The following is a 27,903-nucleotide window of genomic DNA, read 5'->3' as shown; positions in this document are numbered from 1 at the left end:
GGCGTGAGTAGGCCCTCAACTTCTGAGTGGCCACACAGGAAGAGAATTTGTACATTTGGAGGAGTTGGTTTGGCTGGCTTTCAAGGAATCCTCCAGACCTGAGATTCAGTCTGGGTCTGGTGAGCAGACACCAGGTGTATTTGACTATGGGTAGAAACTTGGAAGGAATAGAGTGTGGTGGGTGGGGAAGTACGTGAGACTTGTATCCACACATATCTGTTCTGTCACAGGGAGGAGAGAGTGTACAGTCTGGAAGCTGAGGAGAAAAATAAATGCCTCATCTCACAGAAGGAAAAGACCATATAATATTTACTTATGAAAAAAATCGAGCATTTGGTTATATGAAAAGCTTGAGAATTTTAATGATTGCCCCCAAATTCAGCCCTTTATCACACCGATTTGTTTAGGGATCTTAAGGTTAATAGTATAGATATGTCCAGGTACAACTTTGTCCTATTTACATAAAGAAACATTAGAAATCCAAGATATCCTTTGTAACAGAATCAGATGTTTAGTAGTTGAACATAACAGAAGAAAATGCAGAATAGCCTACTAAGTCTCCCATTTCTTTCCAGCAAATTCCCAAAGGAAGTGGACATGGTCGGTGACCTTTTTTAGAACTCTGTAAGTACCAGACTGCTTGCTGATGGGTCAAAAATAAGAAAGTTTGGTTTTGACTACTTCAAGAAGCTTCTAAAGAATACCTATCTAGTCACCATAAAAGCAATATCTTCATAATTCAGCCACTGGCGAGAATTCTCTCAAACGAGAAAGGCAGACAATGAACTGGGGTTGACTTCGGGGCTATTAAAAATCCTCTGTCAATTTAAATCAATAAGGTAAAAATGAGGAATAGCTATTTGGTTATCAGCATAAAAAAGAAAAAGGAAAAAAAAAAGCTAAATCATAGCAAATGGAAAAATGCTGACTATGGATTCATTTATCCACTCTACCTTAGGCCAAATGGACATTATATGAATCTCTCCTTCAAAAGGCTTATAATAAAGTGCACCAGTTCATTGAGAATAAGTACAGAAATCCAAAGAATCGAACATTCATCCACAATGGAGCTGTTCATTAGGGACTGAGTCTGAATAACCAATAGCAAAGTCTCTTTCATTGCAGAAGGTAACTGTTCCATCACAAGTGAAGGCAGCTTTTTACATCCCTTAAGTGTTGATGATAATGGGATGAATTCTGGACAGAGAAAGTCACACAAGTGATTATACATATGAAAAAAAGGCAGATTCTGGGGTAGAATTCCTGAGACAGACGGACCCTGGGTCTGATCTTATCGAGAAATTCTTATAGTCTTTTTATTTTGTTTTGTTTTTCCCTGGAATTTAGTTCAATAGAAGTTTCTAAAAACAAACAGAGAACTCAGAATGAATCAGTCATTTGAAAATAGCCACAGGCTGGTGGGAAATGGGCTTCTGTCAGTCCCAGGTTCAGCGAGGCACTTTGAACAAACCAGCAACTGCAGTGACAAAACACAGTTTTTCTAAGGGCGAGATCAACCAACAATGTGATCACACCCGTCTCACCAAGAGCCACTTGAGAAGTGAGACAAACAATAAAACAGATACAGCCCGAACAGAAAAAGGTGCCCAGATCTCCACAGACACAGTGTTCACAGCTCTTTTGTTTCTTTTACTGGGTCTGCTTTGACTTTTGGATACTAGTTTCCATTCTATGTTCCACGGGACTTTGAAGTCTGCCAGCATGTCTTTACGAGGTCCTTTAAAGTGGGGACATTTTCAGTGTGCCTCGCTTCTGTCATTTTCAGGTACTTAAAGTGTGGCATTCACAGAGCATGGCTATGATCCAGAAGATTCCACTTCCTCTCCGGTGGTTTGATAAGCTGTGATTCAGTTAGCGGATGCACTGGAGGCCAGTGACAGCACAGAGGAGGCCAACCGTGCTGATGTTTGACGGTGTGTGTCAATGACTTGGGGGTGGTCAGCACTGGGCGGCTTAGGAGGAGAGCAGGCTACATGAACGCAGTTGACACTGACACATGTTTTTTGACCAGAAGACCCGCGAGAAGTTCTTACTGGACCACGCGGTAAGCGTACGTGTTCTCACAGAGTGAATCACCCTTTAAAATCAATGCTTGAGAATAAATAAGGCACTAGGTTGATGTAAGTGGCACAGGAATCTAAACTACGGTCTTGAATGGTGTTTGCATTCTTTTTCCCCTTTGGGAAATAACTCCTGGAATATTTATGGAGGAAAAGAAACCGGACGTTAGGTTCCTCCTAATTTCTGGCAAGGACATCCGTCAGATTGTCTCGAATTAAAGTGTTTTTGTTCTGCCTTGCTTTTTCTCTCGGGAAATAACTCGTGGAGAGTGTGTTGGGGAGGGGGTGGGATAGAAGTTGTCTGTTCTGCACAGACACAGAGTCGGAAAGAGAGGAAGGCCACTTTTAGGAGGGTAGATACAGCATCCAAATGCAAAAGAAAGTTCTGCCAAATTAAATGTTCTGTTAGGAGACACGGGCCCATTTACGACACTCTCTGTTCAGGGGCTGTTTTCCCGGCTGCCTGGAGGCCAGGGCTGCCTCCTGAAGTCGGCGACCTGGCTGAGGGGGTAGACGGCTGGGCCAGGGAGGGCTCTGCTGCTGCTGGTGCTGGTGGCACAAAGTCCCGGGACACAGTTCCTGGTGCCACTGTATTGATGGGCTCAGAGGGAAATGGCAACGGTGGCCATTTTATAAAGGATGCCATTCTCTCCTATCACATGTGGAAGTGAGGGACAATGATAGGGGCCCCATCACGCCAAGCCAACGCTTGTCCCACAGCTGTGACACACATTCCGGGTGATACTTGAGAACTAACGAGGAGGCAGCCACACCTCTCCCCTTGGACGCCCTTTTCAAACCTAGCCCCGGTTGCTTTTCTTGGCCCAGAATGGAACTTGGTATGTTTGTCTCCATGCCTACTCTTTGCTTGTTCTTTTTTCTTCCTTTTTAAAATAATTTCCAAAGCCACCTTTATTTTACTGAGATGATTGGCAGGCTAGCCACCTACTCAAATAAGGACTGGGTATACGGTCAATATTTAGAATCTTATGGCCCGGCCATTATTGGTGAAGAATTTTGTTAAGAATCGTGCGCTCTCTCCCAGCTCTCTTCACTGACTGGCCAAATATCCAGTAAAGCCTATCTTGGGAGCAACAAGAAAGGAACTACGTGACCACTAGCTGACAAACAATGGCCCTTCCACAACCAATCAGACCCACTGGATGAGATTCAAAGGTTCTTCCATGACTCTACCTGGTGAAATAGAAAGCAAGTCTCTGGATACACAAAATAATAGAGATTGTTTTTCCCTGCTCTGAAAACACACGTATATGCCGGTCCTAAAGAACGATCCCCAGCACAATGTCTGGCTTCGTGTGGATGTCGTTTATGCCGAAGTGACCCGACAAAACGCGCCATCAAAATGATGATGACAATCCTAATCTCCAGCGGGGTTTTCGAGTTACTGTGTTCACCCACATTTGCGGCTGGAGGCTATGGATTTGTTTTCCCTTGTAGGTTCTCTGGGAGAACCTGGTATGGATTATATCAGGATACCACAAAGATTATTTCAAGAAAAAGATTATACATCACAATGCTTAGCATTTATATAGGTTCTTTTGATTTCAAAACAAGTTATAAATATTTCCTACCGTGACAACATCCACGCGAGGTAGGTGAGTATTACTGTCCCTACATTACCAATAGAAACACGAGGCCAAGGAGTGCAGGACTCTGTCCCAGGTCCTAGAGAGTCAGGAGCAAGCTTAAGACTGGCTTCCTGATGGCCACCTGCTCTGAGCTCCAAAGAGGCCATGCCTGTCTCTAGGGTGGCAACAGTCTCCATGAATATAGGGTTATATATTGTATAGATATAAAACAGCAACACACAACGACATTCTAGAACAATAATCCAATATTTTTGTTTCTTAGTAAAATATGTTAAGCACAGTATTTAAATTGCATTTCTCTGAAAAGCATTTGGTATATTAAATAGCTCTATAAAGCTTTGCTGGCATACCCTTAACAGCATAATGAATGATTCTGAAGAAATTAAAGTCCACAGATGCATAGAGATCTTTCCTTTATAATACCAGAAGCTAAACAAAAATGTGAAAAACTACTTTTATTCTCATAATGCAGACTTAATAGCTTGCTGGATATTAGCAGGCAGCTACATAATTTTTCTGAGCTTGAGAGAAAAGATACATATTGCTGGCTGTGGTTTTAAACTACCAATTTCAGGGGGAAATGTGGTCGAAAGGTGAAAATTAAAGACTGCCATCTCCATTTGGTATCCCCTCTGAGGAATCCCTACATGTCCAAAAGATGCCGTCAGACTCGGAACTCACATCGAGGCGAAGACAGGGGCGCCGCTAACAAGAACATTTTCTGCTAGGAGAAAATGATACGAAATCAATGGAGAGGTATCAGAAGAAGACGAACAAGGAGGCGAAAGGGTGCTTTTCAAGAGCGCTGAGGCTGGCAGGAGATGTCAGCTGTTCATGCTCAGACGACTGTACAGGTCTTGGAGACGGTTTACAGAGCGAATACTTGGCTCGATCGGTCTCTCGGCTGGGGTGAAAGCCTCACTCACCTCGCTAAGAAGGGTGTGAAAGCGTTTACCTCATGCTAAGCTTCGAAAGAATGGAACAGGTAGGGCAGCAGAAAAAGTTCTAAAACTAGGAAGGAAGAGGCATCAAAGTCTTAAAATCTGTATGCAAACGTAAAAACTAACTTCCAAGCTGAAAGGACATTCTCTGTCAGGAGTCACAGGTACAAAAAATCCTACACTTAGTGTACACGCCGCTAAGATACTGTTAGATAAGATATTACATGGCGTTCGGAGAATATTTCTTTGTGAGTGTGCTTTTTTCCCTAAAAAAAGACATATTAAATTGGTTTTCTCTCCTCAAGTCCTTTATATAGAAATAGGAAACACGAGCTGTCCCGGCAGTCCCTTCACATTATACGCTGGCGGGGTCCTTGGTGCTGGCACCGTACGTGGCACTTTTGTTTGAGGCGGGTTTGAGTCTGAACAGGCTGGAACAGTTAGGCTGTTTGGTCGGCTGCAAGGTCCTGGCGTAGGGCGAGTACCAGTCCCGCTCAAACACATCCTTAAGCTGCTTAATGATGCTCCTGTTGTTCCTCACATCTGCCTGGTTGATAACGAGGCCCGTGCCAGCGTTCTGGGTAAAATCGTTCCCTACCCAGTCAAAATTGCCTGCGAACAAACAAAGGAGACAGTGGCACGGCGTTAAGATCACTGGGGAACATTCCGCATTGAATGAAACACACAGCAGACTCTATTAAAAAAAAATAATGACAAGGAGACTGAATTGTGTTGACAGCTCAGAAAAAAATAAAACTCCAAGAGGCCTTACATATGGCATATTAATATTTGCATATTATTTTGGCATTTTCTTCAGCTTTGCTCAACTTGAAACTCAAAACAAGGAATCTGCTGGGTTTTTTTTTTGTAAATGTTATTTCTTATTGACATTCACAAGACACACTAAATACAGCAATATTGAAAATATATAGGAATACACTTAAAAAGCCTGTGAACAATTACTACCTTCTCAAAGAGATGACGTCTAATCCACATGTACAAATGAGGGATTCTAATTACAGTGCCCAGAAGCTTGCATATTGAAGAAAAAGCTGAAGGCAGAGAAGGAGAACCCGTTCCTATCTGGATACACAAAGCCCTCCTTGCCTGGGCTGTAAATCATTTCCTGGGTCCAGGATCTGGCTCCTTGGCCCAGGCATGGAGGCAGTTGTGATGACGGTAGGCTCCCCAGCATGACTGTCTGGTGATACTTGGTGGATTAGTTTGCTAGGTCTACTGTAACAAAGTTCCACAGATTTGGTGGCTTACATGACAGCAATTTGTTGCCTAATAGTTCTGGAGGCTAAAAGTCCAAAACCAATGTGTTGACAGGGCTGGTTCCTTCTGGGGGCCCGGACGGAGAATCTGTTCCAGGCTGCTCCTCTGGGCTTCTACGTGGCCAGTTTCTCCCCTGTGTCTCTTCACATTCTCTTCCCTCTGTGCATGTCTGTCTCTGTGTCCAAATGTCCCTTGTCTATGAGGGCACCAGTCAAATCAGATCAGGGCCCATTCCGATGACCCCATTCTAACTTGATTATTACCTCTGTAGAGATCCTGTCTCCAAATAAGGTCATATTCTGAGGTACTGGGACTTCCAACATATGGATTTGGGGAGGACACGGTTCAGCCCATAGCAGGTAGTAAGGTTGGAATCTGTCCAAGAAGGGACTAATTGTATCTACGTCACTCACATGTAGTTCATCTTCTAGGCGAGAGTAGATAAAAGACAAGACGACCCCAGAGTGCCATATGAATCTCCTGTCTTGCCATCCATCGGGGAGAGGGTTCTAGCAGGAGAACAGTACCAATAAATGCACATTTACTGAGTGTCCAATGTCTACCAGGTACATGGGGCCATGTTATTTCTTCTGACCATTTCTTAGGGACCATGATACAAACCAGAATATGATAGTCCCTGACTTCGAGGGGTCCAGGAAGGAAACACAATGATTATAATATAAAGAGATGTAGGTATACAATGCCACAAGGGTAAGAGAAAAAGAATTTCTAACTCTGGCTGGATGAGTCAGGAAAACCTTTTATTGAGGGTAAGGTTAAACTCTTTACTACACAAATGGCAATTGACGGATGTACAGAAACTCATTGCTTTGGAAATTAGAAAGCCACACCCCCAAAGGGATGTGGACAAAAATGTGATCAGGATCTCGGAGCGTGAGGTGGAAGAGTTAGGGATAAAGTCACGATATGGGGGCCTTAGAGAGGGAGAAGAGCTCTCCTTTATTAAGTGCCTAATATGAGCAAAGTGCTAGGCTTGGCATTTGTATCCATTATCTCACAGAGTTGGTAGGATTTACGCCTACTCCACAGATGAGAAGCCTGAGGCTCAAAGAGGTGAACAGATTTTCCTATCACATGGCTAATCAGTGATGGACCCAGATCTCCACAACGTATAATACAATAAATGAAGCAGTGTCCTCACTAACGAAGATTTAGCTGCATCAGGACTGACAAAATTGATTTCAGAAATTACCACCAGCCTGAGTCTGGTCTAAGCTCCCAAATCTGTGCTCCTCTTTGGTCCAGAGCTGTTTTCATAAAGAAAACTGAAGGCTTTTTAAGTGTAGAGCTTGATCTCCAGTCCCTCAGCAGCTCTTCAGCCATAGCTGCAGGGATATTTGCTGAATAAGACAGTAGGCATCCTTGACCCAAGGCCGGCCTGGCAGCCATCTCTGGGGGAAGAAACATCCACAGAGAGCTGATAGGTGTTCCTTCACAACGCCCATCCTGTGGGCCCCCTGCCGCTCTCTGGAGTCCCCACACGTATCAACTCCCTTTTCCGTATGGCACCACAGGAGGCTGTTCCCCTGTCTCTCATGAGTTTATTCCTCAGGGCCTAATACCAGGTCCCTAAATCAAATATTATCAGCATAGAGCAAGAACTCTTCCTTCTCTTTTCTATCTCTGTCCTCCATCTCATACTGTCTCCCTGCCATACCCCCAAACACCACACCGACACTATTGATAGCTTCATGATAGACATAACTGTGGATGAATTTTTACTGTTATAAATTAGTGAACTGTCTGCCGAATGGTTCACAATACTGAGTGGGAGTCTCTTTGCCAGTGGTGTGTTTCTGACCACGTGCTCTCAGACACATGGCCACGCTCAGAGGCTCTGTGCCAATGCTCAGCGCCAGCTAAATACAGGCTTGGACTTCTTAGACTGGGGATTAGTAGCTGCGGCAGGTTAAGAGTTATTTTGGAGCCCGCTTGCAGGCAGTGCCTTCTATCCATTCCATCAACGGAAGGACTTGTGGATAAGACCCTAAAGTCTCGTGCCTACAGCTGAGCGCCAGGAAGTGAATTCATTACATCAATACATTATCTCCTTCAATATTCACTGCAATCCTATGAGGTGATAATACAAAGTCCATTGTACTGACGAGGAAATGAAGGCACAGAAAGGTTAGGTAATTTGCCCGAGACAGGAGTGAAAAAGTACCAGAGCCGAGTTTCAAAGTCAGCTCTGACCCCACAGCCCACCCTTAACTTCTGTTCCATGCCACCTCCAAGCCTAAAGGCCAACTGTGCATTTTCCCTGGGGACTTCAGCATCAGCTGCTCAGCTGGGGCCTCGGACCACACTGAACTCCACTCATTTGTGGACCATGCTCTCTGAAGAGCACAGGCGTGGAAATGTGAGGAGAGGGGAAGACAAGGCGGGGGAGAAGTGACAAGATTTTGGAGGCTTATTCTGTGAGATTCAGCTTTTCCCTTCAGCACAGTGATGGAGCCAAGATCCTGCACCTTTGATCCTCCAAAGCTTTACTGAGGTTCTTCTCAGGAACTGCAGCCCGAGGCAGCTTTCCCAAGGTCTACAGAGGACGTCCTCCACCAGTGTGACCATTTCCCACCTTTCACTTCCGCATGGTTTGGCTAAACTTCAGCATCATGGATGTGCTCCAATATTTTCTGGGACACTGTTGCACCCAGGCCTGAGACTGCCATTTCCGCTTCCAGAATGCAGGAGAACTGTAGTGCCAGCCCCAGGTATAGACGAGGGTATAGATAAGCGTTTAGACAAGCTCTCTGGGAAGGTGTATGGGCCTTCAACAAGATTTCTGAGTGCCTTCACCTAACATACCACTCCATCAGCCCTCAAACAATTCAGACCAACTTCTGGACAAATTTGCCAAACTAGACTCAAATATAGTCTACAGAAGTCAAGGTTAGAGAGAGGACACCATTTGGGGAATCTTCTGAAAGTCCCGCAAAGATTTAATGAGCTACAATTCCATGCAAGGATTAATGTGGGTTTTTCTTAATTTCGCATCCTCAGCAGGTGTCTGAGTGACGACTTAAGAGATTTCCAGAACATGCTGATAATTATTTAAATTATCAATGAATTTTCTCTCCGGATGCTCTTTAAATATTTTTATACAATAACTATGCTTTGCTCTAGGGAATTAATGTTTTGCTAAAATGCTGTGTGTAAAATGAACTCATTTAAAATTGAATTATAATAGAGCTCCAGAAATAGACCCACGTAAATAAGTCAGCTGATCCTGAGAGAGGAGCAAAGGCAATCAAGGGAGCAAAACTAGCCTTTTCAACAAATGACACCAGAATAACTGGACATGGGCGTGCGGAAAGTGAATTCTAGACACTGACCCTTTCACAAAAATTAACTCAAAATGGGTCATAGACCTAAATGTAAAATGCCAAATTATGAAACTCCTGGAAGATAACATAAGAAAATCTAGATGAATTTGGGTTTAGTGATGCGTTTTTAGATACGACACTGAAGGCACGATCCAGGAAAGAAATCACTGATAAGCTGAACTTCATTTCAAGTTAAGATGTTTACTCTGTGAAAGACACTGTCAAGAGAATGAAGAGATAACGCACAGGTTGGGAGAAAATATTTGCAAAAGATGCATCTGATAAAAGATTGTTATAATTATACAAAGAACTCTTAATGCAGGTTCTTATGAGAAAGAAAATGAAAAAGAAGAAAATGAAAAAGTAAGAAAAAGAAGAAAATGAAAAAAGAAAGAACATGAAATAAGAAATAAGAAAGAAAATGAAAAATATGATTAAAAAATGGGCCAAAGACCTCATCAAAGAAGATACCCAGATGACAAGGTAAGCATATAAAGAGATGCTCCACATCATATTATGAAGGAAATGCAAACTAAAAGCAATCATTAGCTACACTACACACGTATCAGAAGGGCCCACATCTGGAACTTGGACAACACGAAACGCTGGTAAGAATGTGGACCAATAGGAACTCTCGCTCACCGTTGCTGGGAACTGACAACTGTAGCGCCACTTTGGGAGACCAGAAAGCTCACCACTGCTGGGAACTCAAAATGGCAGAGCCACTTGGGGAGACAGGCAGTTTCTCACAACACTAAACATAATCTTACCATACAATCCTGCAATCACACTCCTTGGTATTACCCAACAGGGTTGAACACATGTCCACACAAAACCTACGTGTGGATGTTCATAGCAGCTTAATTCATAATTGCCAAAACCTGGAAGCAGCCAAGATGTCCTGAAGGTGAATGGGTAGGTGAATGGATAAAAGAACTGTGGCAGATCCAGACAATGGAATACTGTTCAGTGCTAAAAAAAATAAGCTATCAAGCCATTAAAAGATACAGAGGAAGTTTGGGGCACCTGGGTGGCTCTGTCAGTTAAGTGTCTGACTTCGGCTCAGCTCATGATCTCATGGTTCGTGGGTTCCAGCCCCACGTGGGGCTCCGTACTGACAGTGGGGAGCCTGCTTGGGATTCTCTCTCTCTCTCTCTCTCTCTCCCTCGTTCTGCCCCTGCCTGACTCAAGCTTTCTCTCTCTAAAAATAAATAAATAAACTTAAAAAAATTACAGAGGAAGCTTAAATGCATGTTACTAAGTAGAAGAAGCCAATCTGAAAAGGCTACCTACTATGATTTTGACTACATGATATTTTGGAGAAGCTGAAACTCTGAAGACTGTAAAAAGATCAGTGGTTGTCAGGAGTTATGGGGAGGGAAGGATGAGTAGGTGGAGCACAGAGAATTCTTGGGACAGTGAAGCTACTCTATATATTACACATTTGTCAGGACCCATAGGATGAATGGCATCAAGAGAGAACCCTAATGTCAACCATGGACGTTGGTTGATGCTGATGTGTTAATGTAGGTCCGACGTATAACGTATGTTATAAACAAATGTACCACTTTGGTGGGGGATGTTGATAATGGGGCAGGCTGTGTGTATGTGTTGTGGGGGGCAGAAGGATGTGAGAATTCTGTATTTTCTGCTCGACTTTGCTGTGAACCTAACTGCTCTAAATAATGAAAGTCTACTTTAAAAATGTAATATATGGAGGAAGGTACCTGGGTGGCTCAGTAGGTTGAGCATCTGACTTTGGCTTAGGTCCTGATCTCGCAGTTCATGGGATGGAGCCCTGTGTTGAGGATTCTCTCTTCCTCTTAAGGCCCTCTCTCTTCCTCTCCCTTTGCCCCTCTCCCCTGCTTGCATGCACACACTCTCTCTCAAACAAACAAACAAAAATGTATTCTGTGGGAAGAAGAAGAGAGAGCCAGAAATCCCTATTTACTAAGGATTTAGACAGATGCGAGACAGTGTTTGGAGGTTTTCATATATTATCTCATTTAATCCTTCTATCACCACCAAAGGGTAGATGCTATTATCCCTATTTTATAGATAAGAAAACAGAGGCACACAGAGGCTCAGAGAGATCACGTGACTTTCCATCATCTTCCAACTTCCAGTGCCAGTGCTTGAATTCAAACAGAAGTTTTTGTGACTCCAAAACATTTAATTCATTAAAAGAACTTTAGGACACAGGTGCCACATAACTGCTCCAAGTACACATGGCACTTTAAGTAAACCCCACAGGTAAAATATCCAGATCTGAGTTCCTAATCCAACTGTGCCTGAAACCTGATCCATCCCTGTAGTTTCCAATGATTGAGCCCGAAATTCCCAGTTTTGATGAAATGATTTTGAGTTCGTTTTTGTCACTTGCTTGAAAGGAAGCTGATTCATTCTACTCTCCGTAAGCGGATGAACATGAGAAAATCCAAACTATTACATCTTAAGCCACTGAGAGGGACAGCATGAATAAAGTAACATTCTCATATCCTAAAACAGCTTGAATAATAGACATTTAAAAAAATTCCAATCGTCTCTTCTCCTAATGTGGACACATAACTATTTGAAATGGAAAAAGAACACCTTTCTAGAAGGCAGGATGGAGTAACTAACTGTCCAGTGGCTGATGGCAGTGTCTTCCTCTGGTTCCAGGGTGGGGGTGGGGCTCTGGGTGCCTCGGATCCTAGAACTCGCTCTTCTTCACATCTGCATGTTTAAGTCAATTCCTGTCTTACAGTCCTCATTTCTAAACTGTAGGTGATAAAGGCCACCCTCCCTATCAGCAAATGAGAGAGGGGCGCCTGGGTGGCTCAGTTGGTTAAGCATCTGACGTTGGCTCAGGTCAGGATCTCACAGTTGGTGAGTTGGAGCCCTGTGCTGGGCTCTGTGCTGATAGCTGAGCCCGCTTCAGATCCTCCTGTTCCCCCCTTTCTCTGCCCCTCCCCTGCTTGTTCCAAAAATAAATAAACACTAAAAAAAAAAAAAAAAGCAAATGAGATACAGTGGTTTACAAAGCACAAAGGGCATATTCCACTCACTCAGTGAATGGGGAACACCCATATTCCATATTTTTTCATTCCACACACGTTTTTCTTTTCTATTTGGACACTGCCACTTCATCTTTACAGTAATAGCCACGCTGCTGTTTTGTGATTTATGTACCTTCTTTTATAGATAATAATTTCCACTCTGTAGTTGATGGTACCAATTAAGGGGTTACCCTGGACTCACCCACACTGTAGGAAAGGAGAACAGATCCGACACACGAGTAAACAATTCCACCAGGAGGTATGATTTCTGCATCTGGGTTGTGAAATTACCTTACAAATAAAAACTAGGGTGCCTGGGGGGTTTAGTCGGTTAAGCGTCCAACTCTTGATTTCGGCTCAGTTCTCACAGTTCGTGGGGTCAAGCCCTGTGCACATGAGGAGGTGCACTGACAGCACAGAGCCTCCTTGGGATTCTCTCTCTCTCCCTCTCTCTACCCCTCCCCTGCTCGTGCTCTCATCCTCTCTCTCTCAAAATAAATAAATAAACATTTTATAAATAACAATAAAACATACACGAATCAGGTATTAGCTGTGTGCCAGCGGTTTTAAATGTGCAAGGCGCCTTGCAGATATCATTCCACTTAAATTTCACGGAATGAGGTAGAAACGATTATTAGCCCCATTTTACAGATGGGAAAACTGAGGTGTAGACAGCTTAAGTAAATTCTCCAGGGTTAGACATTTATAAAGTGGCAGAGGTGGGACTGCTGCCCACGAAGTGCTCCTATTGGCACTGAGCGGCCACCACGTCTGCTGCTGTAACTCACGACAGGTTGGCTGTGGTAGGTGGGTGGGAAGGGACCCCTGTGCTCATTCGACCACCAGGACTCACTTTTGATGAGCCATTTGCCTCCTCACCTATCGAATGAGGCAAGGAGACCAAAGAATTTCCGAAAACACTTACAAAGAACATCTTCTGTGGTGTCCTCGTGCTTGAACCAAGCCCTAGAGGAGATGTTCAGTTCAAGAGCTCTTGGCCCTCACCCTCCTGTTTCCTCCAGGGCCCCATGGGGTACGGAAGAGCACAGTCGGACCGCCGCTGACCCGCACTGTCCCCTGAGGAGGCTGACACCTACCAATGTAAGCTGCGCCGTCTGTCACCATGTACTTGTTGCGATTTAACTTAGGAAAGGCGTGATCTTTTTGTTCTTTCGTAGCACAAACATTCTCTCTTTCCAGATCAAAAAACTTCTGTAAGACACAAAAATAAACCCATTCATAAAGCAGGTGAATAGACAACATTTTTGGCTTTGTGCAAGAGCACAAGAGCGTGTCCTATCCAAACAGCCGCAGCAGACCTCATACTGGGTTATTAAAGCCACAATCTTGTTTCTTCATATAGAGGAAGCTAATTTTGTTCTCAAGCTTATATGGGCGACAAGAGAGAAATATTAGCGTGCTCAACTAGGTCTATAATGAACGCTTTGAAGCTGCAAAATGAACACAAAATTCATTCTTTCACCAGGGCGAGGGCCAGACGTTGGTTTAATTCTCATTGTCATATTCATCAGGGTGCGGTAGCATCTGAAGTCGGCCTCAGGGCGCGTTCTGTCATGCACACCGATGAACTGAATGAATATTCCTCTGTGTTGCATACATTATAAGAGGCAGCAGGCTCGTGGCAATGACTAGCTGATTAAGCTGGGGATTTGCAAAGGTCAAAAGAGATTTTTGCCAAAGGAACAAATATTTTCCATCTAAACACCTAGGTCTACAAGCTCTTTTAATAAGCAAGTCAAAAAAAAAAAATCACTTCAACCCAGGAATCCTGAATTTCAACTTTAATGTGACCCGAAAAGCCCCTGAGGCCCGGGATGTGGGGGCTGACAGTGGGGGTAGGCGGGCTGGTGCCTCTGGAATCTGCTGGAACTGGTAGCTGCTTAGATGAGGACTGAACTGTGACAGAGCTCACAGAATACACACCATCAAAGGTGAGGTCTCAAATCTCCACACCGGAAAAGGCTGAGCATTTTCAGCACTGTGTGTGGAATCTTCCTGGATTGAATGTCTTACGGCTGTGGGATCATGCGTGTTTGAAGGAAAGAGGCAGAGGGAAAAATGAGATGCTACCTAGAAATGGAGACATCATTTAGTTTGAAAACTGTAACTGTCTGGGGCTCCTGGGCGGCTCAGTCCGTTAAGCACCTGACTCTTGGTTTCAGCTCAGGTCATGATCTCACAGTTTGTGAGTTTGAACCTCGCATCGGGCTCTGCAACTGTCAGTGTGGAGCCTGCTTGGGATTCTCTCTCTCTCCCTCTCTCTGCCCCTCTCTCTCTATCAAAGTAACTAAACTAAACTGAACTAAACGGAACAAAACGAAAACTGTATGTGTTCCAGTTTGGCTTGGGGAAACAATGAGGGTTGGTCTTCCCCTTCGCCCAAGGGTGAGAAAGGAGTGATAAACTGGATGATCACCAAGGTCCCCTGCAGCCCTTGAAAATTCTATTCTGATTTTCTGCAGATTCCTTGAGGTCAGTGGTGCACAGGCCAAAATCTACTCCCCAAGAACTGTCAGTTGCACATCACAGAGGACAGTGTTACCTGGGGCCACATTACCATGGTGATAGGTAATGCTGCATCAGTTCCCTTTCTTCCCAGTTCCTGTCTCCTGCAAAATCTGTGTCATTTGGAGGGCTCACATATAGCCACGTTGTGTGGACTCTTCCCATGGACTTGATTACCTGTGAATGCTCTTAAGTCATAGTTATATATCTGTGAGGTCCTGTGATACCCACCTGTCATTCCGTAAGAGCAGTCACCCTGCTCAGACATTCTATCACAACACATGTCCACACACTCTACTGCCTCCTTTTGAGGAAAATATTATTGTGGAATCACGATGGATGTAAAAAAGAACAAAATATATATCCTAATTTAAGTTGGGGATGTCATCGCTGCTTGAGGCTCTACGGATAACCCATTTGCTCTAGAAAGCTGAAGATGCCCAAAAGAGGGAGACAGCTTTATCTGGGAGACTAAAGTGGCAGCAGAAATCATACTGTATTCACTGACATACTACTAAACACCTAATATGCTGTAGGTGACAGCAAAGACTTTTCAAAAGTGATTTACTTTTTAAATGTTTTTCAAAGTTTATTTAGAGAGAGAGAGAGAGAGAGAGAGAGAGAGAGAGAGAGGCAGTGAGAGACGGAGAGAGAGAATCCCAAGCAGATTCCACAATGTAAGTGTAGAGTCCAATGCAGGGCTTGATCCCATGAATGGTGAGATCATGACCTAAGCCGAAATCAAGAGTCAGACACTTAACCGACTGATCCACCCAGGAACCCCCAAAGTGATTTATGAATTTATTAAAAAATAAAAGCCTAGCTGACAGGGGCAATTCTGTGAATGCAGTCTGTTTCCCATGAGTCCCCTCATGGACATAAATCCCCCCAAGCCAAGGATAGGGGTGCCCACTCCTCCGAGGAGAGAGATTCCCTGCCTCACTCCCAGGTTGTCTGCTTTATCAGGGCTTAAAGACTCCAGAAGACATGCTTCACTCAAGGTTCCAATGCCCACTTGTCTTGGAAAAGCTCTCATCCATCTGTGTTCTAGATGTAGGGGCCGCAGGCTTCATTCCCACCCAGGCTTATCTTGATGCTTAGAAGTTCAGGGCCTGGCTTCCATGAGGACCAGAGTCTCTGTTTCATGAAACGTCCAATGGTGAACTATTAATGTTTGGTTCATTCAAGTAATGAGACCATGAGTGTTTGCAAAGATGGAGTTAAGTAGAGAATAAAATAATGGATTCTACTTTCCTCGTAATTTCTTGCAAGTCTTAAATGAGAGCACTAATTTCATGATGGAGATTTCAACTGACAATGGCTTAGAGAAGAGATAGGAGCAAATGCACCATGTGTGATGGGCCCCAGACATTTCCCCCTCTGCTTCTGCTTGTATTAGTCATATCTTCTTATTTTCTGTATTCAGATGCTTTGACATTTGGGTCCTGCTGAGCCTGGAGGGATTGCCCTTCTGAGGGCTGGCTAATTCCTAGAGATAGCAAACAATTGCCCGTGAGCACACTTCTCATATGTAAACCAAACAGTCCAGGGACCATACCCAGAACCACCTCCTTTATGGGCTCTCACACTCTGGGTCACTATCTGTCTGCTCTAATCACCCCAGGGTCAGGTACCAGGCAATCAGGGACAGCTCCTAGGCCCAAGGGCCCACTGAAATTATTCAAACTTGCCGATCCTGAATTGGCTTACCCTGCTTGCCTGTTCCACCACCACGTAAACCAAACAAAGGCCCTTGTCCATATTTCCCCTCACTCCTGCCTTATGCCCCCTTCTCTTGAGATCTATGGGTAAAACAAACTATTTTTGCAACGGCTGTTGTCTTCTGATCCATTGATGTTGTCACACCTCAATCATCATTAAAGTTATATTTTAAAACATTGTGATACCTGGTAAGTCTGATTATGGCACTCCTCTAAGTGCAAGCATACTGTACTCTGAGTAAATGACTTCCCCCCAAAGATTCTTCACCCCTCTCCAAGCACATCCCCCGTTTGAGAAAATGGCAAAAATGACTCCACATCCACCATGTCTTAGACATGGGCTGTGTTCCCTCCACTCACTGGTTCCCATAGAGCCTTCCTAAACCATCAGCTCCCTTTTTTATTTCATCCATCCATCCATCCATCCATCCATGCATTCCACATATATGCTTTGAATGCTTTGTGCCAGCATCATGCTAGGCCCTGGGAATACGATGGTGAACCTATTCACTGCCATGCAGCCTCACATGCCACTTCGGTTATCTGGAAAATGCTATCCCTGCAGATGAAACAATCCCCAGCATTCTCTTGTCCATGGAAAGGTACTGAACACAAACTGACTCTATTCTCCTGGTTCTCTGCCTGGCTCCCTGGGACCATCCAGTGTTTCCTATAATCCCTGATATCTGATTCCAAACTAAAGCTGGCGCCCTGATGCAACTCCTGGTTATCACACTCATTTGCAAACCTGGCACGGAAAATAGACCTACAGTAGTAATCACGGACCTGTTGTTATTTCCATTTTATCGAGAAGTAATTGACGTCTATCACTGCATAAATTTCAGTTGTACAGCATGATGTTTTGATTTACATATATTGTGAATGATGATTGCAATAGGTGCAGCTAACAGCCATCTTCTCATACATTGTATCATACAGATAAAATACAAAGAAAAGAAAAGAAAAGAAAAGAAAAGAAAAGAAAAGAAAAGAAAAGAAAAGAAAAGAATGAAGAAATTTTTTTTTTCTCTTTGTGATGAGGACGCTTTGGATTGATTTCCTTGACAACTTTCCTACGTATCCTACAGCAGCATTAGCGGAAGTCATCACGTTGTACATTATATCCCTAGTACTTATCTTGTAACTGGAAGTTTGTACCCTTTGACCACCTTGCTTCAATTTCCCCGCCTCTCACCCTCCCCGCCCCCCACCTCTGGTTACCACAAGTCTGATCTCTTTTTCTATGACTTTGTGTGTGTGTGTTTTAATTTTAGATTCCACATACAATGGATATCATACAGTGTTTGTCCTTCTTTGCCTGACTTATTTCACTTAGAATAATGCCTTCAACGCCCATCTATGTTGTCACAAATGGTAGTATTTCCTCATTTTTATGGCTGAATAATATCCCATTGTATATATATACCACAACTTCTTTATCCATTCATCCACTAACGGGCACATAGGTTGTTTCTGCGTCTTGGCTACTGTGAATATTGCTGCTATGAACACGAAGATGCAGATACACTTTTGAGTTAGTGTTTTGGTTTCTTTGGGATATACTTCCATAAGTAGAATTACTAAATCACATGATAGTTCTATTTTTAATTTGTAAAGGATGCTTCATACTGTTTTCCATGGTAGCTATACCAATTTACATTCCTACCATGAATTCCCTTTTCTCCACATATTCACCAGCATTTGTTACCTCTTGTCTTTTTGGTGATGGCCATTCTAAAAGGCATGCTGTGGTATCTAATAGTGGTTTTAATTTGCATTTCCCTAATGACTGGTAATGTTGAGCATCTTTTCATGTACCTGTTGGCCTTCTGTCTATCTTCTTTGGAGAAATGTCTATTCAGCTCCTTTGCCCATCTTTAAATTGGGTTATTTGCTATCGAGTCATATGAGTTCTTGATGTATTTTGGCTATTAACCCCTTATCAGATATGTGGTGTGCCAATATTTCCCCCCCTTCCATAAGTTGTTTTTTCACATTGTTGATGGTTTCTTTTCTTGGCAGAAGCTTTTTAGTTTGATGTAATCCCATTTGCTTATATTTATTTTTGATTTTGTTGCTTGTACTGTAGAGGTCCTATCCAAAAAATTATTACCCTAATCCATGTCAAGAAGCTTTGTTTCTGTTTTCTTCTAGTAATTTCATGGTTTCAGGTCTTACATTTATGTATTTAATCCATTTTGTGTTACTTTTTATGAGTGGTGTATGATATGGGTTCAGTTTTATTCTTTTACATGTGAATATCCAGTTATCTCAGTACCATTTATTGACAAGGTTGTCTTTTCTCCATTGAGTATTCTTGGCTCCCTCGAAAAATATTAGTTGGCTGTATATGCTTGGGTTTATTTCTGGTCTCTTGATTCTATTCCATTGGTCTATTTGTCTGTTTTTATGCCAGTACCATATTTGATGACCATAGCTTTATAGTATAGCCTGAAATCAGAAAATGTTATAATTCCTTCTTTGTTCCTCTTTCTCAAGATTTCTTTGGCTATTCAGGTTCTTTTGCAGTTTCATATAATTTTTTTCAGTGTTTTTTCTACTTTCTACATCTAAAGGATGCCATTGGAGTCTTGATAGTATTGCATTGAATCTATAGATAGATTTTGGTTGTATTGACATTTTAACAATATTACTTCTTCTAATATCTTTCCATTGTTTTGTGTTGTCTTTGATTTATTTCATAAATACCTTAGAGTTTTCAGTATAGAGATTATTCACCTCCTTAGTTAAATTTATTCCTAAGTATTTTATTGTTTTTAATACTAGTGTATATGGGATCCATTTCTTTATTTCCCTTTCAGAAATTTCATTGTTAGTGTATAGAAACACTACTGATTTTTTGTGCTAATTTTGTATTTCTGTAACTTTGCAGAATTCATTGATTACATATAACATTTTTTTTTTTGGCTGAGTCTTTAAGATTTTCTATATATAAAGTCATGTTGTCTGCAAACTGACAATTTTGCTTCTTCCTTTTCAATTCTGATACTTTTTATTTCTTTTTCTTGCCTGATTGCTCTGGCTAGGACTTCCAGTACTATGTTGAATAGGAGTGGTAAGAATGGGAACCCTTGTCTTGTCTCTGATCTTAAAGGAAAACTTTTCATTATTGAGTATGATGTTAGCTGTAGGTTTCATAGACCTGTTTCTACTTCTTTTTTAACGTTTATTTATTTTTGAGACAGAGAGAGACAGAGCATGAACGGGGAAGGGGCAGAGAGAGAGGGAGACACAGAATCGGAAGCAGGCTCCAGGCTCTGAGCCATCAGCCCAGAGCCCGATGCGACCTGGCTGAAGTCGGATGCTTAACCGACTGCGCCACCCAGGCGCCCCTGACCTGTTTCTACTTCTAATACTTATTTGTGAACTCAGACATGTGCATGGCTACCTCAGTTTATAAAAACCAGTAAAATGGAAATAAAAATTTCTATTTTATCAATATTACCAGAATGTTAGGAAGATTAAAACGAAATATATGTGGGAAGCATGCTTTTTTTTTTGAAATTTATAGTAAATTCTAGAATTTTATGTCTTTAAATTGTTGATAATTTCAACTTTTAAAAAATATTTAATGGCATGATTGAGTTAAAAAACATCTTATCTGGGGTGCCTGGGTGGCGCAGTCGGTTGAGCGTCCGACTTCAGCCAGGTCACGATCTCGCGGTCCATGAGTTCGAGCCCCGCGTCAGGCTCTGGGCTGATGGCTCGGAGCCTGGAGCCTGTTTCCAATTCTGTGTCTCCCTCTCTCTCTGCCCCTCCCCGTTCATGCTCTGTCTCTCTCTGTCCCAAAAATAAATAAAAAACGTTGAAAAAAAAAAGAATAAAAAAAAAAACATCTTATCTGATATTTTTGTTGATCCTCAGAGATACATCAGTCAGATGAGTAGCCTCTTAGGTCTTCGAGCAGATATAAATATGATGTTTTTAATATAGATAGGAAAGACAAAAAAACCTTTTTAGCTTCAATTATTTGTTCTACTTGCTGACCATACAGTATGAGGTTTAAGAGCTCAGTCTCTGGAGTTAGAAAGACTTGTATTTGAATCTCTCTCCACTATTAACTAGTGTCCTGGAGAGAAATTATTTAATTGCTTCAGGCTTCACTCTCAATGTATGTACAATGGGAAGATTTCCCACTTCATAGTGTGGTTATGAAGATTAAATAGTACATACAAAGTATTTAACGCAGTGCCTGTCTAAATGTCTATACTCATGAATATAACCAATTCCTTCATTTGTTTAAAAAATATTAAGCGCTCACTACATCCAGGCAATGTGACGTGAGATGCTGCCGTAACAGCAGCAATAAAAACTTAATAAAAGATGTGGCAATGGTTTATCCCATGGGCAGCAGGCAGCAAGGAAATTGGTATTGCAGGATAGAAAGAATGGAGACCCATGATAATGCAGTGGAAAAATACTTGGTAAGACCATAACCTGCACTGATTTGGAAGGAAGACTAAGCACCCCCAAACCTTTGGCTACAGGGCAACGGATGGGAAAACAAATTGTTAACAGTGTATCTGGGTCATTACTAGTGCTTTTAGGAAGTTAGTAGAGGAGATAAATGAGCTCAGAGATGGATTTGCTGGCTTGCAAGCACATATGGAAGAGAACAGATACACTAGAAATATGGTATTTCAAAGGGCTGGAAAAACTGTGCTGGGAGCCCAATAGTAGAAAAGAAATTTGAAGAATGCTTTAAGTGACTGAGTTAAGACTCATTTACGGGGACACACAGGTAGCTCAGTCGGTTAAACCTCTCACTCACGGTCTGTGAGTTCAAGCCCTGCATCAGGCTCTGTGCTGACAGCTCAGAGCCTGGAGCCTGCTTCAATTCTCTGTCTCCCTCTCTCTATGCTCCAACCCCCCATCATGCTCTCTCTCTCTCTCTCTCTCTCTCAAAAAAAAGACTCATTTCTGCAGCAAAGATCAGATAACTGAAGTAATCATAATTGGTATAATCTTCCCACCCAAGTCTGATGACCTGAATGAAGCCACCGTTAATAAGAAGAGACAGAAGGGGGGAGGGGAGAGGAAGAGGAAGGCTGAGGCAGAGGTATATGGGAAAGGAAGCATGATTAGTGAAGTTTGGGAATTATGTACAACAAAATCTTTGGCTGTGGCTACTGGTACTTGGAAATGACTAGAAGCAAACAAATCAGAAGCCTATTATGTTTCTGAGAAAATTGCATTGCCAGAGAAACCATGAGCTAGAACCAAATCCTCCTTTAACTGTTCACGCTGAAAACAACCTTGGGAGCTGGCACAGGAGGACTTCACTGTACCTGCCCAGAAGGATTTTACGATCACTTGGACCAGTGACTGCTGAGTGTCCTCTCCTGAATGGGAGTTTTTACTGTCCTTCTCCTGTTCCTGTTACGTGGGGAGGAGGCAACTTCAACCTGGGTCTTGGGTCTTGTAGGAGACTGTTGTTTTGTTTTTAGTTTCTGTTTATTGAACTATGAAATGCCATATCCAGATTTGCTGTCCAGTCCTGCACATCATTAAGAGGTCCTGAACTTTGAGCTGTGCAAAGCCACACTCATAAGCTGTCTCTGCCACTGAATGTGGACAGGTGAGTGACTTCTGAGCAGCAGAATGAAGGCTAAAGGGATGTTCACCACCTCCAGGTCTAACCCATAAATGCCTCCTGGGAAGCCCTCCAGTCTCTCTCTCCTTCTGATCGACCTTGGGATGTTGAGGCTCAGGACTATCTTGGAAGGTATGTGTCAGAGTGGATGGTGGTGCCCCTGTCATCTTGGGTCCTTAAATGCTGCATGGAGCACAGACCCATCACCTAGAAGGGTGCCTGGCAGAAAGTAGGATCTTGGGGTATATATTTTTAATGTTTATTTATTTATTTTGAAAGAAAGAGAGAGAGTCAGCAGGGGAGGGGCAGAGAGAGAGGGATAGAGAATCCCAAGGGGACTCCTCACCATCAGCACAGAGCCTGATGCAGGACTTGAACCTGCAAACTGTGAGATCATGACCTGAGCCAAAATCATTAATAAGATGTTTAACTGAGTGAGCCACCCAAGCACCCCTCTCAGGGTACTTTTGCTGAATGACTGCAGTGGAGGCTGGAAAATGTAAGCCCTAAAGGACTAGAGGGCATTAGTCAGATAAAGCATGGAGGAGAAGAGTGTTATGGGCAGAGGGAACAGCATGTACAAAGGCCCTGAGGTGAGGAAGAGGAAGTCACAGGTAAGGACCCAAGGAAAGTCAAACATGAGCTAGGGAGTTACCACACTGAAAGTAATACCAATTCCCAATCTTGCCCCGCTCAGAGTAGGCGGATATGGATTAGCATGTGGCCCCAGGGGCTGGAACAAGGGCAGGAGCTAAGCCAGGGGCACGTTGGGGCTGGGGGAGGCTGTGCAGGTGCATGTGACCTCACTGAGGTCATGGCCTTAGAAACTGGAATGGCAGGCAGGAGAACGAGGCAGACCCCACAAAGTGGAGAGGACACCACGGGCAGTGTATAAAAACAGGGCAGGGCCAGGAGGCACCAGGAAATGTGGGATCCAGGCTCCTTTTCTCGAGAGTGTTTGTCTTGAAACATTACTTCTCCTACTTTTGAAGTGCTTTTTCACTATCAGAGACTGTTATCCTGGTTCTTACTTGGCAGTTTACATGAGTGCAAATGCTCATAGCTTTCACAGATGTGCAGAGGGAATCAGCCCTTTTTATTTAATAATACGTAAGCCAATGTCATACTTACAACTTTCAAACTGCAGTTGGCTATTTCAGTGCAAATAGCCTTAAGAGATGAAATAAAGTTAAACGTAAGGGGGTCTGTTTCCTTCCAGAAGCTTATCAGGAGTCGAACTTTAACGCTTCGCAAAACTAAGGCTTCTCTGATTTTCCCATCCAAGTCTGGCCAGTAAGTCCTGCAGAAATAATACCCATGTGGATAAAAACAAAGAAAGTAAGTTAGCTGGGGGAAAGTAATTTACTAGACTACAAAGAACATTTATATATCAACCCCATTGTTACTGCTTTCTGTAAATGACTTGATTGGATATTTGGAAAGAGGCTTTACTGGGTCCTGCCCCTGCCTAAAACGTGTTCTCCCACCAGCAGGGCCTCAGGGTGTGTGGGGGGAGTATGCGGACAGGTTGGCCTCGACCGTGTGCTACCCTCGCCACACTTGCACCCACCTCCAGCTGGACCTTAGCTCACACGTGTGCAAAGAATCAACTTTCCAACAGAGTTCCAGTTCGGAGGCTCAAGCACCTCTTTGGTCCCCAAATGCTGCCTGAACCCCTCTTCTTTGGAAACTGCTCCCCAAATGAGCTTCTGCTCTGGTCATCCCCTTACTCTTACTTCCAGTTGCCTTCCTCTCTCCTGACCAAGCCCCCAGCTACTCTGGCCCTTGGACTCCTCCATCAGGCAAACAGTTTCTCCTGGAGGCTCAGCCTCTTCCCTCAATCCTTAGTCTTCTGCCTTAATTAAATCCTGACCAGAGACTCTCCGCAAGTCTGGCCATGTATTTTTCTATGAGAGTTTGCCCACTTAGTGTAAGAAGTGGGGTCAGCCCCCCACCAACACACACAATGTCACTTCCAGAACTGTCATTCAATTCTCATTTAAGAAGAAAAAACAACAAATGTTTCCTTCGGAAGGATAAGCCCCAAATCTCTGTCTCCCCTCGGCCCTGACAAACCTTGTTTGTTCACTTGTTCACATCTTCCCCTAGATCCAGGCCAACTCAGTTTGGACTAATAAAGTATTATTCAAAACATTAGCCTGTTGGCCTCATGATCACTGCACCTCCAAAGTTCTCCTCTTTATATTGGACTGGCGCAGTTCTGCAGCATCCCATACTCTGGGAAATCCCCACTGACCATGTTCTTGCCCCGCGTGGGCCCAGCCCGGTGACCCTCTCACTCTCCTGCTCTATCAGCTTTGGGTCCCCTTTCTGGCCCAGCCTAACCTCAGTGCCGATTGCCTGAAGGGACACCTGCCCTGATCCTTCCTCTTACCTCTTGGTAGCATCTAAATCCTGGCTCAGAGCCTCACCTAGCCACACACATTGGTCTATTTCAATGGTCACAAAGCCGAGGATTACTGAACAAAGTCAGTTCAGCCTGTGAAGCTGAAGCCAGCACAAGCCCATCAGGGCCTTCACCACCATCCAGCACCCGTGTCCTTGCCTTGGGCGGTTCTGCCTCCCAGACCTTTCCGTCAGTACTCTAAGCTGTACTCCACTCGAGCTAAACTTGTTGCTTCCTCTGTCCACAAAAACGGAGCTTCTCAGTCATGGTGTCCCTCAGATTTCTACCCTTGAGAGCCTCATACATCCTTCTCCCCTTCCTTCTGGCTTAGAGGATAAGGCAACCTTGTTCAGCGTCAGACCTGTACCACTCTGCCTCTTGGGCTGGTCCCCCGACCCTCTGCAGCTGTGTTTCATCGGTCATTCCTTCCTGAAGACAGTCTCAACTCCCCCACCTCCCCACCTTTCTTGTAGTTTGAGAACAAAATGTAAATCTCATCCATTCAGAGAAAATTTCCCTGACTCTGTATCACTCTGTGGCTGGTGCACGATCTCTTTTCTTTTTTGAACAAATCTATCATCTATCATCTATCTATATTTGAGTATAGTTGACACACAATGTTACATTAGTTTCAGGCGTACAATGTAGTGATTCAACATCTGTATGTGATGCTGTGCTCACCACAGTGACCTGCCATCTGTCCCCACACAACACTATTACACCATCCCTGAGGACATTCCCTATGCTGTGCCATTCATCCTTGTGACTTACTCATCCCACAACTGGAGGTCTGGATCTTCCTCTCTCCTTCACCCATTTTGTCCCTCCCCTGCCCCTCCCCACTGGCAACCGTCAGTTTTCTCTCTGTATTCCTGGGTCTGTTTCTACTTTTTTTTTTGAACATAACTTCTTGACAGTACAATCTAGAACACCCGACTTGACTTCATCACCCCTGCTCACTTCTCAGCCTCTTGCCCCCCTGGCCTCCAGCTTCCATTCTGCAAATCTCCAAGTCAGCAGGGATAGCCCAACTGCCACATCTAATAGATACCATTCAATTCTTATTTTAGTTAGTCTAAGTCACATGCAGCTCTGTTGATGGTTTCTTTCTTCTTGATGACTAATTCCATTGGCTTCCGTGACCCTGTGGTTTGATGGTCTGTCCCGTATCTCTCAGAATGCCTCTTTGTCTCTTCTATGGTCAATGTTCCCATACTATTCCATCACCACCCTCTGTTCTCCTCACTGTATATGCCAACCCCTTGGTGGCTTCATGTATGTACCTGATTTCAACTGTCCTCTATAATCTGTAAAGCTCCAAATCCGTATCACCAGGCTAACCCTCTTCAGACTTCGTTGTGAATATCTTCGTAAGATCTTTACCGATCTAGACCTTTACAAGAACCTCAAAGCCACAAGTTTGCTTATTTCCTTATATTTTTTGTAGCCTCCACTTTGCACAATGTTCATCCTCTAATCAGCCAAGGTAAAAACTCGGCGATAATTCTTACATCTGCTCTCCTTTTTACCATTCACCATGTATTTCAAAAATATTCTTGGCAAGTACGTTCTTTATTCTGTCCTTCCTATCCCTCATTATCCCTGACCTGGGCCACAATAACAGCTCCAAGGTGGTTTCTCTGCCTCCAGTCTTGTCCCTGTCAAGTACATCTTCCATGACCACCAAAGGGATCTGTCTAAAAGCATATATCCCTTGATTAAAACATAACGGACGCTCTCCAAAGTGACAAGATCCTCTCACAGTTAGGCCTTCCCGTTCCTGGTCCCTGCCTTTCCTCCAAGTGGATCTCACATAACCTTACCTCGGGTTCTGTGTTCCAGCACTGAACTTGACTGAACTTGTGACAGACCCTGCCATGTGCTAGGCTATTTGTCTCCACCTGAAACTTGGCTCATGCTATCCCTTCTACCTGGAAAACTCCCTTTTTATCTTTTTTTCTAAGTCCTGCCTATTTTAATTTTTTTAAATGTTTATTTATTTTTGAGACAGAGAGAGACAGAGTGCCAGCAGGGGAGGGTCAGAGAGAGAGGGAGACACAGAATCTGAAACAGGCTCCAGGCTCTGAGCTGTCAGCACAGAGCCCGATGCGGGGCTCGAACCCACGAACCGCGAGACCATGACCTGAGCCGAAGTCGGACACCCAACTGACTGAGCCACCCAGGCACCCCACTCCTGCCTATTTTAAAATGTAATTAAGGTAGCATTTCCTCCAATAAGCCTCTTCTAACTTTGAAACTGCCACAAATGCTCTTTCATTGAGGACCTATACTATTTTGTACATATATTTATTATTCCGTTCACCACATTGTTATGATAATCTAGCCTGTGTCCGTTTGCCGTATTGGATGGAGTTCCCGGGACCATACACTGCTCATACTTGAATCCCTCCTGCACAGTGCCCAATAAATATTAGTTGAATGAAAACATAAATGAAAAATGTTAATAGCTCACAGACTAATCAGCCTACTTTTTTTTTTAATGTTTATTGATTTTTTGAGAGAGAGAGAGAGCATGAGTGTGCAAGCTGGGGAGGGGCAGAGAGAGAGACAGAGAGACAAGATCTGCAGTGGGCTCTGTGCTGAGAGCAGAGGGACCCAAACTCACCACCTGCGAGATCATGACCTGAGCCAAAGTTGGACATTAACCGGCTGAGCCACCCAGGAGCCCCAGCCTACGTTTTTTTTCTTATTGAATAAATGTGCAACATTTTGTAAATTTAATAAGATGTATAGCATCTTACTTTGATACATTTTTACATTGTAACATGATTGCCAATGCGCTGATATTTATCATATTACACAATTGCAGTGTAATATTGTTGCCTGTATTCATTATACAGTGCATTAAATCTCCATGGCCTATTTACTATTCATTACAAGTTTGCAGCCTTAAACACCATCACTCCTATTGCTCACCCCCCATCTCCTGGTAACCAACACTGTACTGTCTGTTTTCTACACTTTTCTAGATTCCATGTATAAGTGGGATCATACAGTACTTGTGTTTCTCTGTCTGACTTTTCTCACTTAGCATAATGTGCTCAAGGTCCATCCACATTGGTGCAAAAGGAAGGATATTCTCCTTTCTCATGGCTGAGTAATATTCCGTTGTGTATATGCACCACGTCTTTTCATCCATTCATCTGTTGATAGGCATTTGTGTTGTTTCCGTTATGAAGTCTGTTTTCATTTCCTTTGCTTAAACACCCAGAAGTTGGAATTGCTGGATCGTATGGTAGATTTATTTTAATTTGGGGGGGGAACCTCCCTATTGTTTTCCACAGTGATTGGATCAACTTCTCTTTCTTTCAACTGTGTATAA

General features: G+C 43.4%; 1 protein-coding gene across 6 annotated transcripts in view; it reads right to left on the bottom strand.

Moving 5' to 3' along the window:
* Positions 1-292: 292 nt before the first annotated feature.
* PLD5 (phospholipase D family member 5) overlaps positions 293-27,903 on the bottom strand; it is a 423,318-nt gene continuing 395,707 nt past the window's right edge. For 5 of the 6 annotated variants that reach the window (XM_023247982.2, XM_023247984.2, XM_019821516.2 and 2 more), the window contains 3 exons: positions 23,285-23,453; positions 13,390-13,504; positions 293-5,244 (listed from right to left, as the gene is read on the bottom strand). In XM_023247982.2, the coding sequence (XP_023103750.1) occupies positions 4,988-5,244; positions 13,390-13,504; positions 23,285-23,453 (541 nt within the window). In that variant the 3' untranslated portion in view covers positions 293-4,987. Of the gene's footprint in view, positions 5,245-6,323; positions 6,420-13,389; positions 13,505-23,284; positions 23,454-27,903 lie in introns of all 6 variants that reach the window. The other variant, XM_023247983.2, reaches the window with a different exon arrangement.

Source organism: Felis catus, chromosome F1 (genome assembly GCF_018350175.1).
Source record: "Felis catus isolate Fca126 chromosome F1, F.catus_Fca126_mat1.0, whole genome shotgun sequence".
In the NCBI taxonomy this organism is placed as follows: Eukaryota; Metazoa; Chordata; class Mammalia; order Carnivora; family Felidae; genus Felis; species Felis catus.
This window is presented reverse-complemented; position numbering and strand designations above follow the sequence as displayed.